The sequence below is a fragment of the Mastigoproctus giganteus genome, chromosome 5, assembly GCF_048544385.1.
Source record: "Mastigoproctus giganteus isolate SK-2022 chromosome 5, ASM4854438v1, whole genome shotgun sequence".
In the NCBI taxonomy this organism is placed as follows: domain Eukaryota; kingdom Metazoa; phylum Arthropoda; class Arachnida; order Uropygi; family Thelyphonidae; genus Mastigoproctus; species Mastigoproctus giganteus.
The window spans coordinates 32,786,309-32,806,948 of record NC_143579.1 but is presented as its reverse complement, the minus strand read 5'-3'; the positions used below and the strand labels follow the sequence as shown (position 1 = coordinate 32,806,948).

The 20,640-nt window shown below is 38.6% G+C and overlaps 1 protein-coding gene across 3 annotated transcripts in view; it reads right to left on the bottom strand.

The window, feature by feature from the left end:
* The window catches only part of dsh (Segment polarity protein dishevelled), a 512,259-nt gene extending 492,055 nt beyond the window's left edge, over positions 1 to 20,204 (bottom strand). The window contains exon 1 of one of the 3 annotated variants that reach the window (XM_090373973.1): positions 19,658 to 20,204. In XM_090373973.1, coding sequence (XP_090230099.1) covers positions 19,658 to 19,818 — 161 coding nt within the window. In that variant the 5' untranslated portion in view covers positions 19,819 to 20,204. The remainder of the gene's footprint in view (positions 1 to 19,657) is intronic. The other 2 variants (XM_090373975.1, XM_090373972.1) reach the window with 2 other exon arrangements.
* Positions 20,205 to 20,640: the final 436 nt, after the last annotated feature.

The following is a 20,640-nucleotide window of genomic DNA, read 5'->3' as shown; positions in this document are numbered from 1 at the left end:
AACATTACTATGTATGATGCATTTTAAATCTGTGTAAGGTATCTGCATGTCTGATTTTATGTGACTGGCATTTTGGCTGCAAGATCCGCTTGTTCGTTTCCTATGATTCCAGAGTGCCCAGGTATCCAACAGAAAATTAATTTTTGCCTGTTTGCAAGAAGCTGCACTAACTTGGTTTGAATTTGTTGTAGTAACAGATGACTGGAAGGAAATTTACACTGAAGAGCAGTTACAGTGCTTAAGGAATCGGTGTAGATAACAGTTTGATGATATAATGACTGTTTTACATTGTATAGAGCCATCAGGATAGCATACAGTTCTGTGGTGTAAATACTGTACTCTAAAGGGAGCTGCTGGGATATTGTAATGTTTGGTAGAACTGCAGATGCGCCAACTTTACTATCTGTCTTGGAACCATCAGTGTAAATTTGGGTAAAATTAGAGAACTGAAAAGAGTGAGTTGCATGGATCTGCTGAATGCTGCAATCTGGAAGTGCATTCTTTCCCCATTGTTGGAAATGTTGGTCAACATTGGCCAGGGGTATTTGCCATGGTGGCATAGCCATGCTAATATCTAGAATTATGTCATTCGTATTTAGTTCCCAGCACGTAGTTATGCTTCGTAATCTAATGCCACATGGTTTATTCTGCAAAGGTTTATTTTGGTACAAATTATGCCATTTTGGGGTGAATAAATACTGCTTTATAGGATGATGTGGGAAACTTATGATTTTAGCTGCATAACTTAATAACAGAGCTTGCCGACGAAGAAACAGGGGTGGTTCGTGTGCTTTTGTATAGAGACTCTGAACTGGCGATGTACGAAAAGCTCCCAGTGCAATTTGGAGAGCATTGTGATGTACTGGGTCGAGCCATTTTAATACACTTTCTCTAGCTGAGGCATGTGCAGGAGACCCGTAGTCTAGTTTGGATCTTATGAGAGGCCCGTATATGTGCAGCAGCATGTACCGATCTGCACCCCACGACATAGTGGAAATTGCCCTGAGGAGATTCAGCTTCTTTAGACAGGTTGTACGAATATGCTTAATATGCTCTAAGAAACTAAGTTTTTTATCCAGAATTAGTCCAAGAAAGCTAATACTCTGTTGAAAAGTAATTTGATGAGAATCAAGATGTAAATCGGGATCATCTGGATGTAAATTCCGTTTACGGCAAAAATGAATTGCTGTTGTTTTTTGTTTCAAAAGTCTGTATCCATTATTTTTGGCCCACTGAACAAGCTTGTTAATTGTACCTTGAAGCTGCCTTTCAATGAAACGCATGTTTTGTGAGTGGCTTGAGATTGCCAGATCGTCGGCATACAGATAAGTTTCAATTGTGTCGGGAATGTTGTTGTTGTATGTTTTACGGCGCAACGGCAGCTATAGGCCATTATGCGCCAAACAATGGTAGGAGCCAAAAGGCTTTATTAAAATTGAGATATGTTTATTATGTGAGATTTAAGCATTATATTCTGTCATAGCATTTTATCCTTTTTAGGAAGGTGAAAACTGCATTAATATCAGGTCTGTCGCCTAATATTTGTTGCAAAGTAGGTGTGATTTGGGCTGCATAGTTTGATAAGAAGGTGGTCTGCCATATTCCATTATAGAGAGGGCAGTCAACAATGATGTGCTGGACTGTGATTTGAGCATGGCAGTTCGGACAAGAAGGCGGGTCCGAGGAAGAGAGAAGATAGAGGTGAGTAAGGTGTGTGTGTCCTATTCGTAATCTTGCAAGTATGACTTCTTCCTTACGGTTCGAGCGGAAACTAGATGGCCAAGACTGGAGTTTCGGTTTAATCCAAAGGAGTTTGTTGCCTTCTTGGTTTTGCCAGATGGGTTGCCAGTAAATCATACTTCGCTTTGTTATAAGACTTTTATAATCGGTGAAAGGAATTTTGAAAGAGTCATCAATTGGTTGCACAGTAGATTTGGCTGGGTGGTCAGCACTCTCATTGCCAGGTATACCAACATGGCTAGTGACCCAACAAAATTTTATTACTTTTGTGTTCTTAGCTAGATGAGCCAGCAAGTTTTGAATATTACCAAGTAGGTAGTTATGATGCTTTCTTGGTTACTGTAAAGCGAGAAGGGCACTCAGAGAGTCGGTAAAAATAATACTATGGGTAAACTGCTTCAACTTTATAGTTTCTAGCGCCATTTGAATGGCATGAAGTTCAGCAGTAAAGATACTACATTCTAAAGGTAACTGATTAGAGATTGTAGATGATGGAAGAACAACAGCAGCACCGACGTGGTGATCAGTTTTGGAACCGTCTGTGTATATCCTGGTATAAGATTCATATTTCTCGATTAGAGATTTATGAAGCTGGTTTACATTCTGTGAAGAAAGAGTACTTTTCCCCCATTCTTGAAGGGACAGATCACTGTGTCGGGAATACATTTGGTAATGGAATTAATCCTAAGAGAGAAGAGCGTGGCACTAAGCACAGAACCCTAAGGAACCCCCTCTTCTTGCACAAATGTTTGCGAGAGAGCAGTGTGAAATCGTACCTGAAAGAACCTATTGCTCAAAAAGTTCTGGATAAATTTTGGAAGATAACCACGAAGACCGGATTCATAGGGATCGTGAAGAATTCCATACCACCAGGTTGTATCAAAAGCTTTTTCGATGTCAAGACATATCATCACTAGATATTCGTTCCTGAGAAATGCATTTCAGATGTTTCCTTCAGCTTTGACCATAAGGTCAAGTGTTGATCTAGTTCTTCGAAATCCATACTGATTTTGACTTAGAATGCATTCAGTCTCTAGGAACCATGTCAATCTGGCATTAATTATTTTTTCTAATGCTTTTCCTATACAACTAGTTAACGCTATTGGTCGGTAATTTGCTGGATCTGAATGGTCCTTTCCTGGTTTTGGGAAAGCTAATACAATAGAATGACGCCGACTGGTAGGGTAGTAGTCTTCGTCAAAGATTCTATTATATAGTTTTAGCAGAGCAGAAAGGGATTTTTCACTCAAATGATATATCATGGCATAGTACACTCCATCAGGGCCAGCAGCACTATTTTTGCATCTTGCAAGTGCGCTACGTAACTCTGCCATGGTAAGGGGTACATTATATGGATGCTGTCGTGAAGTACTGAAATTGAGATTATATTTTTCTGCTTGTACTTTTATGTGCCTGGAAACTTGGCTCAAATGCGGTTACAGCGGAGATATTTTCGAAGGTTTCACCTAATGTATTAGAAATATCGAGAGGATTGCAGATTTCTTTGCCTTTTAGAAATATTATCAGAGTGGTTATAGGTAGATATTTTCCATTAATTCTTCGAACTTTAGTCAAAACGGTTCTGATATTTGTGGTTCTGTTTATAGAGGTGGCATATTTGGACCATGTCTCTTTTTTGATTATTCGTTGTATGTGACGAGATTTAGCTCTAGCTTTCTTGAACTGTGTGAGATTTGCTGTGGTTGGGTATTTACGAAATAAGTTCCAGTATCTATTCTTCTCTTTTTTGGCATTGCTACAGGCTTCATTCCACCATATTTTTGGGTGGGAGCGAGTTTTCATGGATGATCTGGGTATACTGGTTTCTGCAGCTGCTATCATTTGCTGAGCTATGTAAGTTACTGCAGAGTCAATGGTGAGGGTCTCAATAGTCTGAATATCTAGATGTGCCAGCTCTTGATATTTCTTCCAGTTAGCTTTGTCGAATTTCCAAACAGTTTTTATCTCAGTTTGAGGAGGAGAGTTAACCGATAGTTAGCCGACCACTTTCCATATTACTGGAAAGTGGTCACTATTTCGCAGGTTATCAGTGACCGTCCAATCAATAAGAGGAAGGAGGTTTGGCGAGCATATTGAAAGATCAATTGCAGAAGTTGACCTTGAGGAAAGAGGCATGTACATGTGAGTCCCATTGTTTAATAATGTTAAGTTGTGCCTTTCAAGAAATTTTTCAATTAACTGACCTCTCTTATCAAGGTGAGAGGAACCCCATAGGGGATGATGCCCATTCCAATCACCTAAGATACGGAAAGGTGGTGGCAGCTGGGTAACTAAATCATTCAAATCTGCTAGAGAGTATGAATAGTTTGGTGAAAGGTATATGGAAACAACTGTTACTGCTATCTTAACCTTAACTCTAGCAGCGATTGCTTCTAGAGTTGTTTGCAGTGGGACTAGTCTGAAAGGAGTTCTGGAGTTTACTAGCAATGCTACACCTCCTTGTGCTGTATTAGAGTCGTTCCTATCCTTTCTAAGCATTATATGATGTTTTATGCTCATAGTTATTTTAGGGGTCAAGTTTGTTTCCTGTAGACAAAGAACAGCAGGCTTATATTCGGTAATTAAGTAATAAACATCGTCTAAGTTAGCTCGGAGTCCGCGACAATTCCATTGAATGATTCTATGCGTTATTGAGGATTATCGGGTGTGTCTGCTTGCTTATGGGATGTGGTCTGTTTGTGCCTGTCTAGTCTTTTTTCCCTTTTTGGGAAATTTGGTCTAGTGATGTCCATATCCTCCTCTTCTGCATGAAGTTCAAGAAGTGGATCATCTCGGTGTGAATTTCTATCTATGTCCATGGTATCAGTACTGGTTTTTTGATTATTTCTTTCAGAGCTTGTTTGATTAACTGGTGGTATTGTCAATGGTGTGTTTACCAAATGAGTTGATTGCTGTTGGGTAGGCTGTTCTTTTAGTGTAGAGAGGCCTTACCTTGCCCAATCAGAAATTGAGCTGCTTGGCGGAACTGAACAATCTGTTTGTACTGTTATGGATTGTTGCTTTTTTACAACTGAAGAATAAGATGGCAATTTATTTGAAATTAAAAAATGTCTTTTTGCTTCTTGGTATGGCACCTTGTGTTCCACTTTGTACTTTTGTATATTCTTTTCAGTCTGCCACTGGATGCACTCCTTTGAAAATGCTGAATGATTCCCCTTACAGTTTGGGCAGCTTTGTATTTCAGTGAGGCAGTCTGTGTGAACATGCTCTTTTGAACCACAGGAGGCACAGGTGGTTACACCCCTGCAGACTGCTTGTGAGTGTCCAAATTTTTGGCATTTAAAACACCGGACTGGGTTTGGAATATAAGGTCGAATTTTGTACCTTAAATATCCAGCTTTAACAGTTGTTGGTAAAATTGGTGTTTTAAATGTAAGAATGACCGTTCGGGTAGGAGTAAGAACCCCATCTTTCTTAATGACTATCCTTTTGGCATTTATTACATTTTGATCGCCTAATTCCTGAACGATCTCCTCCTCAGATACATTAAGGAGATCCCACTCGGCTATTACCCCTTTAGAGGAGTTTAAGCTGGCATGCAGGGTATAACCTTTGTGGGAATTCCACCAAAAGTCGATATTTTTAATAGTTTTTCCGAGTGCTTATTCTCGTTCATCCCCACTAGAAGGTCTCCGGATTTTAATCTTCGAACCCTTTTCAAGACATTTCTGTATTAAGAATGGAGAGAGCTTACTCAAAGGACTGTCAGTCAAAGAATGCAGTATCAAAAAAAGAGGAGCAGGGGTTTCTGTTCCTTCTTTTTTCTGCCGTTTTGCATTATCTGCATTTAAGTCTTCTCTGTTTGAGAGATCTGGATCATGAGATCCGTAAGTGGCATGTCTATTTATGTCCATCTTTGCTCGTTTTGCCCCGGGAGAGTGTTTTTCTTCTCCCAGGTTACCAGCCCCGCCACGTGGAGGCAGGAGCGGTGCCACCAGTGAGATTTAGAGATTTAGTTAAGTTAGTACAGATTATATATATATATATACACAAGGAAAGAAAGGTGTATTTCCTTTTTGGATTCTACTTCAAAGCTTTTAAGTAAAGAATCACTTATGAAAAACAAGAAGAATAGAGACACTGGAAAATAAATATAACTAATCCGGTGAGAAAGAACGCTATGTATCGCACAAAATATCACTTGGGCACTATCTCTTGGCACTCGGGGCCAGCCCACTGTTGTATTTTATTAAGTGATATCTGAAGCTGCTATTCAATAGATCTCATATTTTGGGAATGGCAGGAGATGGAAAGGTCATCTGCATAAAGATAAGTCTCGATTGAATTTGGAAGCTGTCTTGTAATAGAATCTATTCTAAGAGCAAATAGAGTGGCACTCAGTACTGATCCTTGTGGAACACCTTCTTCCTGCATGAATGTTGTAGAGAGGGCATGTTGGTACTGAACTTGAAATGATCTAGTACGTAAGAAGTTTTGAATAAATATAGGAAGGTTGTCCTGCAGACCAAGGGCGTATAGATCACCAAGTATGCCATGCCGCCAAGTGGTGTCAAAAGCCTTCTCTATGTCTATTGAAACCATTACAAGATGTTCAAGTTTAACAAAGGCATTTTGAATGGCGAATTCAACCTTGGCCATATGATCTAAGCACAACCTATTTTTACGAAAGCCATATTGACTATGGCTCATTAGATGTTCTGACTCAATGATCCAGACGAATCTTCCGTGGACAATCTTTTCTAGGATTTTGCTGAGGCAGCTTGAGAGAGATATCGGTCTATAGCTATGGGGGTTGGTTGGATCTTTCCCAGGCTTTAGAAATGCCAAAACAGTAGAGTGATGCCAGAAAGCTGGAAAAACATTTTCTGAAAATACGTGAATGTAAAAACCAGCAGCAAGCGCACAGCTTTGTCATCAAGACGTTGTAGCATGACATAATAAATCCTATCTGGCCCTGCAGCACCATTGTGGGCTGTTCTAATAGCATGCAAAAGTTCAGAGTATTGCAGAGGTTTGTTATATGAAAGAAGGCGGGCAGTGTGAAAGTTAATAGCATGCTTTTCTTTGGTGTTTTTAATTTGTTTGAATGATGTAGAAAAGGCTGATGCTGCTGAGATTTCAGCAAACGTACTGCCCAAAGCATTAGCAATATCTAAGGGACTGGATATTATCAGGTTACACAGAAGCCTATGGCAGATATAAGCTAGTGTGTAGTCAAGACACAAAGGAGGTTAGGCAGGCAAAGACACATAACAAGAAATCCTTGGCAAAGGATGCAAAGAAAAACAGCAAAGAGTTCTTTACTTATGTAAACTCTAGAAGGAAAGGGATGAATCAGATTGGTCTACTTAACATAGATGGTTTGACTATTGATGATCATGCTCAGGTAGAAGATAAAGTGAATAAATATTTGCATCAACATTCACATATGAGTTATTTAAGGAGGACAATGCCAGAAGTTTATCAAACTCTAACAGGGAGTTAAGTGATTTTGTAATAAGTGAGAGCAAAGTTGAGGAGAAATTGAAGTTAAATATAGGGAAAGCACCTGGGGTGGATGGGATCTATTCAGTTTTATTAAATGAGGCAGCAAAGGAAGTAAGCAAACCCTTAGTCATAATTATGAAAGCTTCCTTAGACTCTGGGGAAGTCTCCATGGACTGGAGGTGTGCAAAGGTATTCCCAATTCATAAAGGGGGTTCACAAAAGGTGACACAAGTAACTACTGACCTGTTAGTTTAACTTGTGTTCTGAGGAAAATAATGAAGTCACTGGTTAAAGAAGCATTGCAGGATCATCTAGACAAAAGTGCAGTAGTAGTTAAGACAGCAGCATGGTTTTGTTAAAGGGAGGTCTTCTCTGATCAATTTGATTGAATACTATGATGTGGAAAATAGTCAGAAAAGTGGTAGGTAGGTTTTAATACAGCTAAACACACATTCATAGACTTGACTCAAATGCACATTTTGGAGAAAATAATGAAGTCATTGGTTAAAGAAGCATTGCAGGATCATCTAGACAAGACTGCAGTGGTAGTTAAGACACAGAATGGTTCTGCTAAAGGGAGGTCTTGTCTGACCAATTTTATTGAGTACTATGATGTGGAGAATCAATGCACATTCTTAGACTTGAGGAACATCACCCCAAATTTTTTTTTTATACACTTGATGGGTTGAATTAAAAACAGTAGGGGAAGAAAGGGATCTAGGAGTTACAATACAGACAGCTATGAAGTTTTCTGAGCAGTGTAAACAGTCAGACAGGAAAGCCCATGGTGTTCTATCAAACTTATCGCACATTATCCTTTATAGACAGTGCGGTCATAATCCCAGTGTATAAGGCAATTGTAAGATCCCATTTGGAATACTGTGTCCAAGTTTATCAAACTCTAACAGGGAGTTAAATGATTTTGTAATAACTGAGAGCAAAGTGGAGGAGAAATTGTTGAAATTAAACATAAGAAAGGCATCTGTGATGGATGGGATCTATCCAGTTGTATTAAAGGAGGAAGCAAAGGAAGTAAGCAAATTTTTAGCCATAATTTTGAGAGCATCCTTGGACTTGGTGGAAGTCCCCACAGGCTGGAGATGTGGAAATGTATCTCCAATTCACAAAGGGGGATAAAAGGGTAACAAGTAATTACAGACCTGCTAGTTCTGTTCCAGGGAAAATAATGGAGTTACTGGTTAAAGAAGCATTGCAGGATCATTTAGACAAGACCACAGCAATAATTCAGACACAGCATGGGTTTGTCAAGGGAGAAGTAATGTCTGACCAATTTCATTGGATACTATGATGTGGTCACAAAGGAACTGGATGCAAAAAACAATTTTGATATCATTTCAGGATTTCAGGAAAGCTTCTGATACTGTTGCACATGGAAAGCTACTGTACAAATTGGAGCATATGGCATTAAGGGCAAGTTGCTACAGTGGATAAAAGGATGGTTCAGTGGTAGAAGACAGAGTGGTGGTGTTCCTCAGGGTTCGGTGTTAGGCCCATTGTTCTTTTGTATATTTATCAATGATATTGATGAAGGTATATCAAGCTTAATGTCAAAGTTTTCAGATGATACAAAGGTTGGCAGGGTTGTTAATGAAAGTGGGCTGCTACAACAGGACCTGGAAAATTTGGGTAGATGGGCTGAGAAGACATTGACAAATACAAAGTACTACATATGGGTAGCAGTAACCCCAGAGAAATGTTCCATGTGGTGTTACACTCAGGGTAGTGGAGAATGAAAAAGACCTTGGGGTAACTGTGCAGTCAGATATGAAGTTTTCTGAACAGTGCAGACAGGCTGCCAGAGTAGGTCATGGGGTCTTGTCAATTCTATACAGGAATTTTGAAAGCTGTTGTTGTTGTTGTTATTTGGTTTTTAGGAGCATTAGCAAATAAGACCATATTGCTCCGGGATATGCGGTGGTCATTCCCTGACCTTTCCACATCCTCCGTATTTGGTGGTGATGGGCTCGAACCCCGGTCTAATCAAGAAGCGTGTGTTATGCACTGCTGCTCCTTCACACCTGGCTACGGAGGCGCCATGAATTTTGAAAGCAGGGATAAGGAGGTGATTATCCCCTTGTATAAGGCAATGGTCAGGCCATACCTTGAGTACTGCATATAGGTCTGGAAGCCCCATTTTAGGAAGGATGTAGAGTTGCTAGAACAAGTACAGAGAAAGGCAACAAGACTGGTGAAGGGAACAAAAGGGGTGCTCTTATGAAGAAAGGCTTAAGTTCTGCAAATTGCAGCTTCTGGAGACTATGCACCTGCATATTCTCCAGAAGATTGAGAACTGATTGAGGTGTATAAGGCCTGGAATGGAATGAGCAGGCTTAATGCTAATGGGATTCTTCTTGCTCAGATTACAAACCTGAGGAGGCACAGATTCAAAATGGGAAGAGACAGTTGTAGAATAGATGTGTGGAAGTTTATCTTTAGCTAGCAGGTAGTTGATTGCTTAAACAAACTTCTATCTGTTGTTGTGGAAGATGAAAGCTTAAATAAACTCAAGGCAGAACTAGACAAACATTTGGAATGACTGGATCAATGAAATTGGAAGGGGTTTTTTTTTTTTTTTTTTTTTTGGCTGATGCTGTATAAGCTTGCTTGCTTTCTTGTATGATGTGCCTCTACTAATGCTAAAGTATAGAGCCCTTATTTGAAAAAAAAAAAAAAAAAAAAAAACATAACGATCCTTGAATACGTCCAAAAATGGGCAACATACATAATAAGTTCGGAAAAAGGGCAAGTCTATGAGGAAAGATTTCAATTTTTCATCATGTGCCTCTACTAATGCTAAAGCATAGAGCCCTCATTTGAAAAAAGACATTACGATCCTTGAATATGTCCAAAGATGGGCAACATGCTTGATAATATCGGAAGAAGGGCAACTCTATAAGGAAAGATTTCAATTATGTGGGCTACAGAGTTTGGCAGACACTTTTAGCATTAGTAGAGACATATGATGCAAGAAAGCAAGCTTATGCAGCATCAGAGAGAAAAAAAAAAAAAAAAAACAGTTCCATTTCACCCCTCCGTTCATTTGAAATAACTGTCCAGCTGAGCCTTAAAATTTATTTAGGCTATCAACTTCCACAACAAGGGATGGAAGTCTGTTCCACCAACCAACTACCCGCTGGCTAAAGGCAAATTTCCACACATCTATCCAACATCTGTCTTTCCTCAATCTGAATTTATGCCCTCTCAGGTGATTATTCTGAGCAAGAGGAAGAATCCCATCGGCATTGAGCATGCTCAAACCATTCAAGGCTTTATACACCTCTATCAGATCACCTCACCGGTGCCTAGTCTCCAGACGCTGTAATTTGCAAAACTTAAGCCTTTCTTCGTAAGAGCAACCCTTTGTTCCATTCACTAATCTTTTTGCCCTTCTCTGTGCTCATTCCAGCAGCTCTACATAATTCTTGAAATGAGGCCTCCAGACCTGTATACAGTACTCAAGGTGTGGCCTGACCATTGCCTTATACAAGGGAATAATCACCTCCTTATCCCTGCTAGAAAAATTCCTGTATATCATTGACAAGACACCGTGAGCTACTCTTGCAGCCTGTCTGCACTGCTCAGAGAACTTCATATCTGCCTAAACAATTACCCCTAGGTCCTTTTCATTCTCTACCACTGTCAGTGTAGTACCACAGAGTTGATACATTGCTCTGGGGTAGCTGTTTCCCATATGTAGTACTTTACATTTGTCAATGTTAAACTTCATTTGCCACCTCTTAGCCCATCTGCTCAACCTTTCCAGATCCTGTTGCAGCAGCATAGCGTCAGTAGTGCCTTTAACAACCCTGCCAACCTTTGTATCGTCTGCAAACTTGGACATTAAGCTTGATATACCATCATCAATATCATTTATAAATACAGAAAACAATAATGGACCAAACACTGAACCCTGAGGGACCCCACTAATAACATTAGTCCCCGATGAGCAGTGTCCATTGATTACCACTCTGTCTTCTCCCCCTCAACCATCCCTTTATCCATAGCAGCAATTTCCCTCCAATGCCACACTGCTCCAAATTGTGCAGCAGTCTTCCATGTGTAACAGTATCAAAAGCCTTTCTAAGATCCAAGTATATAATATCAAAGTTATTCTCTGCATTCAGTTCTTTTGTGACTGCATTGTAGTATCTAATCAAATCAGTCAGGCAAGACTTTCCCTTAACAAAACCATGCTGTGTCCGAGCCATAACTGAAGTCTTGTCTAGATGATCCTGCAGTGCTTCTTTAACCAGTGCCTCCATTAATTTTCCTGGAACAGAAGTTAAACTCACAGGTCTATAATTACTTATATCAGCCTTTGATCCTCCTTTGTGAATTGGGGTCATATTTGCACATCTCCAGTCTATGGGTACCTCCCGAGTCCAAAGAAACTCTCATAATTATGGCTAAGGGTTTGCTAACTTCCTTTGCTGCCTCCTTTAATATAACTGGATAGATCCCATCCACCCCAGGTACCTTTTTTATGTTTATCCTCAACAATTTCTCCTCCACTTTCCTCTCAGTTATTACAAAATCATCTATCTCACTGCCAGAGTTTACTTCACCTCTGGCATTCCCCTTCCTGAATAACTCTTCATGTGTGAATGTAGAGGCAAAATACTCATTTAGTTTCTTAGCCACCTGAGCAGGATCCTCAACTGTTGAATCATCAATAATCAGTGGACCAATCTGATTCATCCCTTTCCTTCTAGGGTTTATACAGATAAAGAACTCTTTTTTGTTTTTCTTTGCATCCTTTGCCTGGCTAATCTCCTTTGTGACTTGGTTACAGACCAGCTTATATCTATCATAGGCTTCCATGTCACCCATTAATTTATATCTATCTCATGCATTTTTCTTCTCTGCCATATGTCTCATTAGTTCATCTGACATCCACTTAGGCCTAAACCTTGAACAATATTTCTTAGACTGTATGTAAAGCCTAGTAGCTTCCAAGATAAGTTCTTTGAATGCTTCCCATTTTGAATTTCCTGTTGGTAACATCATCAGTTGGTCCCACCCTATAGAATTTAAATACAGTCTCAGACCACTGTAGTCACCTTTACGAAAGCAAAAACCCTTCCCTTTATCCCTGATGGTACTTACCTCTTTGAATAAATCCCACTTCAGCACACTGTGATCACTGTCACCTAGTGGTTCCTTTATCTGCAGATTCTTAATGCATGAAGAATCACTACAGATAATCAGATCAAGAGTATTACTCCCTCTAGTTGCCTCGCAAACATGCTGAGGTAGAAAACAATCATCCAATAAATCCACAAAAGCCTTGCTAGTGTGTGAGTGACCAACCCACAAATTCCAGTCAATATCTGGGAAATTAAAATCCCCCATTATAAGACTCTCTGATTTACTGGCCCACTATTTCCCTGTACAGTTTATTATTATACTCATCAGGCCTATAGCACACTCCTAATCTCAATTTTGATCTCCCAATGCTTATGTCACACCAAACTGACTCAACACTGCACTGTCCAGTGATGTTGACTGGCTTCACTTCCTTGGATTTTATGTGTTTCTTAACTAATAGCTTTGATACTAGAGCGCTATTACGTGCTCGATAATTCCTATATTCTATTATATTATGAATCAACAGGGCTTACCTTTATTTTTTGATATAGGAAGCTTCTTTTCCAACTCTCCTTGTCCAACTCGCTAATACTTCATGGGGAAGGCGATGTCAATTTTGCAAAACATTGTCATAAAGTTAGATTTTGGAGGTCTAAACGGGCTAATAATTAAGGATCGATTTTACATTTTGGTCCTGTGGCTGGAATTTTGAGTTAAATTTAGGGGTCTAATAATTGGGTAAGGGGCGGGGGTGGGGGTAGGGGTTGGGGTTATTCTCTACATTCCTTAAGTTGGACTAGAACTTTTCGGGGCATCATGTTCACAGGAAGAGAGTTACTCACAATTAATCCGAAACTTTTTTTCTTTCCTTATGTTGTAGTATTTGTTCTTCACGCATGCGTATAAGTGACCAATCGTCGGACAATAGGAATAGCCTACGGATATTGATTGAAGTTTCATGTAGTTTCATCTCTAAGGTTTCTGCAATGAGTAGTTTGTAGTAGTTGTGTTGAATATTTATAATTTTTGTTTCCGTAAAGCCGAAAGTATGTCTTTCATTTATTGCGTGGAACGAAAGTTCCGATGCATTTGAACGACCCGCCCGCACCGAAGCTTCGTGTTGTTTTGCTCGAAGCTGTGCCACTCCCATGGTGGATCCTACGTAGACAGCGTCACAATTTTTGCATGGTATATACTACAACATAAGGAAAGAAAAAAAGTTTCGGATTAATTGTGAGTAACTCTCTTCCTGTGAACATGATGCCCCGAAAAGTTCTAGTCCAACTTAAGGAATGTAGAGAATAACCCCAACCCCTACCCCCACCCCCGCCCCTTACCCAATTATTAGACCCCTAAATTTAACTCAAAATTCCAGCCACAGGACCAAAATGTAAAATCGATCCTTAATTATTAGCCCGTTTAGACCTCCAAAATCTAACTTTATGACAATGTTTTGCAAAATTGACATCGCCTTCCCCATGAAGTATTAGCGAGTTGGACAAGGAGAGTTGGAAAAGAAGCTTCCTATATCAAAAAATAAAGGTAAGCCCTGTTGATTCATTAACTAATAGCATAACCCCTCCTCCCTTCCTATCCCGTCTATTCTTTCTGTATAGATTGTACTCCCCAAATTCCAGTTCTGCATTTCTTATATCTGTGTGACACCATGTCTCTGATATCCCAACAATATCTGCCTTTGATGTTTTGAGCAATACCTCAAATTCATCAAATTTATTTACCAAACTCCTAGCATTGGTGTACATGCAAGTATACATGTGCCTGTTCCTATTCTTAGCTACCCTAACAATACCCATGTGTTTACTTGTACCGCAATGACTCCCAGCATTCTCTGAAATATCCTACATCTTGTTTTCCAGGCCGCTGCTCATTCCAATAGAAGCAGTGCAAGAATCACTTTCACCTCTGCCAGTGGCTACTGTTAATCTATCAGTCCTTGTATCCCCCCAACCTAGCAGTTTTCCGACCCACCTAACACTGCCTCGATAGCATCAGCAAATATTCTTGAACCCTTTCTATTTAAGTGTATCCCATCCCTGTAGAAGCAGTCTCTCCTGTTAACAAGTACAGACCAGGCTGAAAAAAATTCTACCGCTTGAGCCTTGCACAATCTTTCCAGGGCCGAATTGATCGACAAGGCTCTCATCATATACTCTCTCCTATCGTGTCTGGGCAGAATTGCAGACACTTTCAAATTCAACCCTAATTCATGGCTTTTTTTCAACAGTGAGCTGCACTTGTTAAGTAATTCTGCCGGTCTCCTACTCTTAATATCATTAGTGCCAACGTGTACAACTATATCACCTTTTGTGCCCTTAAAAGATGATATCCGCTCTACAACGTCATCAACCTTTGCCCCTGGCAGACATACCCTGGTCCTGTTCCACCTATCCTTTTTACAAAGCATGTTCCCCGTTTCCCTGACAATAGAGTCACCAACAATTACTAGTTCCTGTGGGACCACCGCATTCTGCCTTGGGGGTTGCCGCTTGTTGTTTGTTGTGGGCAGCTGACAGCTTGATGGGCCCCTCAATTTAGATCCTTCGAGGGCATCCACCCTATCCTTCAAGCTCTCATACAGGCCCATAACAACGTTGAGTTGTCACCTGATTTCCTTACACTCCTTACATTGCGCACACACAAAGACATCCCCCATGGCAATATCATATCCCATACCCGATTGCTCCAGAAACATCATGCAAGCAGTGCATTTTAAAAGGCTGTGATTCAGAGGGCAACTGCCCCCTTCAGTTCTCCCCTGAGCCACAGCACTCCCATTAGCTTGAGCCTTTTGCTTTGCTGCTCTGGTCTGAGTCATGATTTCGATTTAATTTCAATAAAATTTCAATTTCAGTACAAAATTATAACCCTAAACTTGTATCCCAACACAGTTATAATGCTATATATATATTTCAGTATCGAGTATTATCTACGATTTCCGTTTATATAACTTCCGTATCAAGTTATGTATTAATTAATTATGTTACGTTTGTAATATAAGTCATTATACGTATTTAGTTAAAAAGTACAATTTAATTGACAATGAAGTTTAACAAGATTAATAGATTTTACTGATTGATTGACAATATTATATTATACACTATACTATACTAAGCTTATGCTATCTAGTTTGGGTTTGATTTGGTTTTGATTTTATTGGCACATTAGCTACTAAGGCTATAATGCGCCTAGTTTGGGATATAATGTTGTATCGTATAACAATGGCGGCAAGTTATGATCGGTAAATCTCCGGACACTTAAGAATTAATTAACTTCCAAATCTCGCTGTCTCAATTTAGAATAAACTAAGGATCCTGACGAGGTCTATAAGCTACTTATAGAAAATAATTTGATATAACAATTGGTCAATAAAGCAGCTAAATATGGCTAAAAAACGCTCGTTCAGCAGAGCTGCAACCTGTAACACTGCAACTTGTAACACTTTAGAGGGGACCTGATTAAGATTTTTATAAGGCACTAAGATAGGCCAGTAAAATGAATGAAGGCAGAGTTTTCACTGTTATAAAGAATTTCAGAACTAGGGAAATTAATTCAAATTATAGGGGTTGAGGTTTAGACTAGATTGTATGAAGTTTCTTTTAGCCAGCGAGTTTTGTACTGGAACAAGTTGCCTTAGGTTAATTGAGCCGGACAATTTGAAGAAATTCAAAGCTCAATTGGACAGTTATCTACATGAAGAGGAAGTACATAATTTGCATTTTCGAAACCCTTTTTTTTTTTTTTGGCTGGTGCAGAAAAAGCTTGTGGCTTTGCTTCCTTACACTATATGGCTAATGCATAACAATGTTAATAAGAGAATATTGAAACTTTGTGATTTGCTGGTTTATTTAATATGGAACCATCAGTTCCATTCAGCCTTCACACTGATGTCTCTAGGGGTTTTTTTGATCACTCACAGACAACTTCTGTTATCACAAAGGAACTGGATGCAAAAAATAATTTTGATATCATATACTTGGATTTCAGCAAAGTTTTTGATACTGTTGCACATGGAAGAATGCTGTACAAATTGGAGTGGTATGACATTAAGGGCAAGTTGCTACAATGGATAAAGGGATGTTTGAGTGGGAGATGACGGAGAGTGGTAATCAATGGACACTGCTCTTTGTGGACTACAGTTATTAGTGGAGTTCCCTAGAGTTCGGTGGTGAGGCCCATTGTTGTTTTGGGTATTCATTAATGATATTGTTGAGGGTATATCAGGCTTAATGTCCAAGTTTTCAGATGATACAAAGGTTGACATAGTTGTTAATAACAGTAAAGACAGTATGCTACTGCAGATGGATCTAGATAAGCTGGAAAAATGAGCTGAGAAGTGGTAAATGAAGTTTAACATTGACAAATGCAAAGTACTACATATGGGTAGCAGTAATCCAAGAGAAATGTACCAACTGTGTGGTACTACACTTAGGGAAGTGGAGAGTGAAAAAGAGCTGTGGATAATTGTGCAGTTGAATATGAAGTTCGCTGAGCAGTGCATATGGACTGCAAGAAGAGGTCATGGAGTCTTGTCAATGTTATATAGGAATTTTGCTAGTAGGGACAAGGAGGTGATTATCCAGTTGTGCAAGGCAATGATCAGTCCACACCTTGAATACTGTGTGCAGGTCTGGAGGCCTCATTTTAGGAAGGATGTTGATTTTCTAGAATGAGTACAAAGAAGGGGAACAAAGGGGTGCTCTTACCAAGAGAAGCTTAAATTCTACAAACTGCAGTGCTTGGAGACTAGACACATGCGAGGTGATCTGATTGAGGTGTATAAGGTCTTGAACAGGTTGAGAAAGTTCAATGCTGATGGGATTCTTCAGATTGCTCAGATTAAGAACTTGAGGGGGCATGGATTCAAACTGAGGAAAGACAGTTGTAGAATAGATGTCCGGAAATTTGCCACTGGGTAGTTGATGGAACAGACTTCCGTCTCTTGTTGTGGAAGTTGACAGCTGAAACAAATTTAAGGCTGAGCTGGATAAGCATTTGGAGTAAACAGATGAGTGAAATGGGAGGGTTTTTTTTTTGGCTGATGCTGTATAAGCTTGCATTCTTGTATCATATGCCCCTGCTAATACTAAGAACGTAAAGTAATGAATTTTACACATGTAAAAACTCCAATCTTTACCACATTCGAGTAAAGCTGGACATGATTTTGTAAAGGAATGTGAAAGTCAAATGCAAGTTGAAAATGTCAATTTGGGTGATAAAAATGTCTTCAGTTTGTAATGAAATTTCTTGGATTGCTGCAATTAGATGAAGAGCGGCCAATGAACATACCAACAAAAAACAGTTTATCCCTGGAAATGTATCTAAAAAACTGTCATCTGGTATAGAGTCAAACTAACAGTGCATGCTCAGGAGATCCCTTTACAATAAAAGAATAATGATACATATGGGAAGCTCAGCTCTCTCACTTCATTTAAAGAATTGCTAAATAAGCTGCAAAATGCACCAGCAGTGGAATGGCATTAAGCTTTGTAACTATCATATACCAGCTCTTTAAGGCAATCCAAGATTACAATTTCACCAATGACAATGGTAAAAGCAAAGCTGTACAAACTGCTGAGCCAATTTCTCCCTCTTTTTCTTGAGGATGTCTATTGCCAATGGGTGTAATTTATTTATTTTTTAAATAAATTTCTAGTTATTCTTGAGGAAGCCAAGAGCAGAAGTATGTAAACCTTTTATGTAGCTTTCTCATTTATCTCTTTTCCTTTTGTCTCCCCCAACCCCAAGCTGAGATCGCTGGCGAACGTCTTTTTTTTTATTATGTTGATATCCTCCCCCAAACACGAAGGATGAATCCACACTTACACAAATCATTGGTAAAGTTAAAAGTTACAGTGTGTATATATATATATATATATATATATATATATATATATATATCTAATGATGGAAGATGAAGCAATACATTTACACAAATAATGAGCTTGGAAATATTGACCATGTGTCTAGCAGAAGATTCATACACATCTTCACTTTCTGCAACCCTGTGCTCTAAAAGAAATATTACAGCAATCCAGCACCTATTTCATTTCTATTGATACTCAAATATTTCACTTTGTCCTTTATTTTTGGCATAAAACAAAATAAAATTGAATACCTTGGGAAAATTCTGAGAGTGATTGATTGGTGGAGCAAATTTCCATCTGGTGTTGTGAAGGTGGGTTTCAATAAATTTAAGAATTAGGCAAATTATTAGAGGGGATAATTAGATGACATGAATAGGTAGGTTTGTTTTGTTTTTTTTATTGGATGATGCTATAAGTGCTTCCTTACATCATTTGCTACTGCTAATACATATATACAATAAACTTGTATTAATTTGGAACATGATACTCAAGTGAAGTGCAAAATGCAGTTGGAATAAGAGAGACAAGAAAATTATTTTAATATTCATTGCTAAAAATTTCTCTTTTGTTTATATTTTTATATATTTTCTTTATATCTTTATTATTTATACTTTTGTTATTTTTGCTCTATTTATTATTTTTAAATATTTATTATTTATTTTATTTTATTATTTTTTTTTTTGGCAGCTGCTACAAAAGCCTGTGGCTTCCTTCCACTATATGATTAACACTAATCCATATTTTATCCATGTAATAATATTTGTGATGGTAACAGAAAAAAAAAAAAAAGAGTTGACTCTGTACATTAGGCAATTTCTCGTGTAATCTTGCATGCTAACTCACACTATTACATTTTGAAAGGATACCAACATCTTCCTGTTATCAGAAATAGTGGGGCACACCTACAAACATGAGAATCTTGCCCTGGAGTTGCATAAATACCATAAGCAAACATAAAATAAATAACCCCGGGGGCTCACATCTGGTGAGTATGGGCTTGGCACACCCATAGTCCTGAGCTGGATATCATCATTCTCTTTCTTGGTGATTCCCTTCTACTTTTGACTCTCTCTCTCAGGGTTACTTGGGAACTTTTTTTTTTTTTTTTTTTTTCCCTGGTGCAGCATAAGCCTCAGGCTTCCTTGCATCATATAGATATTAATAATAATAATAATCATATATCACCCACTGACTATAGGGGTCAAGTTGTATAAAATTGGGACATAATACTGTATATTGGATCGTGAATAACTGATCTGAAAAACAGTGGCAGTGTCAAAAATATTATGCTACCTTATTAGTTATGCATGATTATTTTAATTATGACCATGTATTCACAACTTACTCTTCACATTTCTAAAATATTACGCAGTGCTTCGTTGTAAACATAATGATATTAAAAAAGAAAGCGCCGGTTTATAAAACTGCTCAATCATAGCGTGAAAAATGCTTACCCAAAATCATCATCCATCGACTTGAAAAAAAACTTGTAGTTCGGCCTATTGAGCACATTTTTGAAATCGGCTAAAGTTACATGATCTGGGGATATGGGAAGTTTTACTAGATAAGGCGTGTCTTCATCATCGATATGATATATAATTTTGGTTTCCTCCATAACACAAGACTTTCACTTGGCAATTCACACCACGCGTGGCATCAATTTACTCCGGGTAAGTTTTAATGCTTATAAAATTATGCATTATATTCGTCCTAACTCTTACTCCTATATATCAATAATTACATCCAGGTATTGTGAATGAAAAGGAGATTAAAATTAAATCCTAGCAATACTTGAAAACAAACTGTACACTGTCAAAATGTCGACAATGCAAAGATTTTGTCGAATGGTAAAGCTAGTTTGTAATTCTGTCAACTCATAATCCACTCTTTCATAACTAATTACATCTTACATAACGAACTTCAAGCATGAAATAACAACGGTGTAACCTTTCGCAAAATGGCATAAGTAAATATTTAAAGAACCATTTCAGATACACACAAACACTTTAACTTAAGGGTACTCATAACCTAAGGTGCACTCCATTAAATCTACAGCAGAAGCGACAACACTCAAGAAAATGTTTACTATTTTCTCCGTGTTAAGGCGCTAGGTGCAAATATGTCAGTTGATCAACAATATCACGGTATATGAATTAATAGAGTGTATTGGGTTGTTTTGGAATTTGCTGTTGTTGTTTTTAGGATTTTTGGCAAAAGGGCCCCCCTGAACTATATTGCGCCTATTCAAGGTTTGAAGGCAAAAACTTTATGAATAAATCTTCCATACCACGATTACTTAGAGACGATGATATAAATTTATGCATTTTAAATATTCAAACAGTTCTTCAAAATTTTCATCATTACCAAGAACCTGTGATAAAGATAACGGTTCCTACAAGTCAGAGCGCTAAAGCTGGATTTCCAGATACTTGACTAT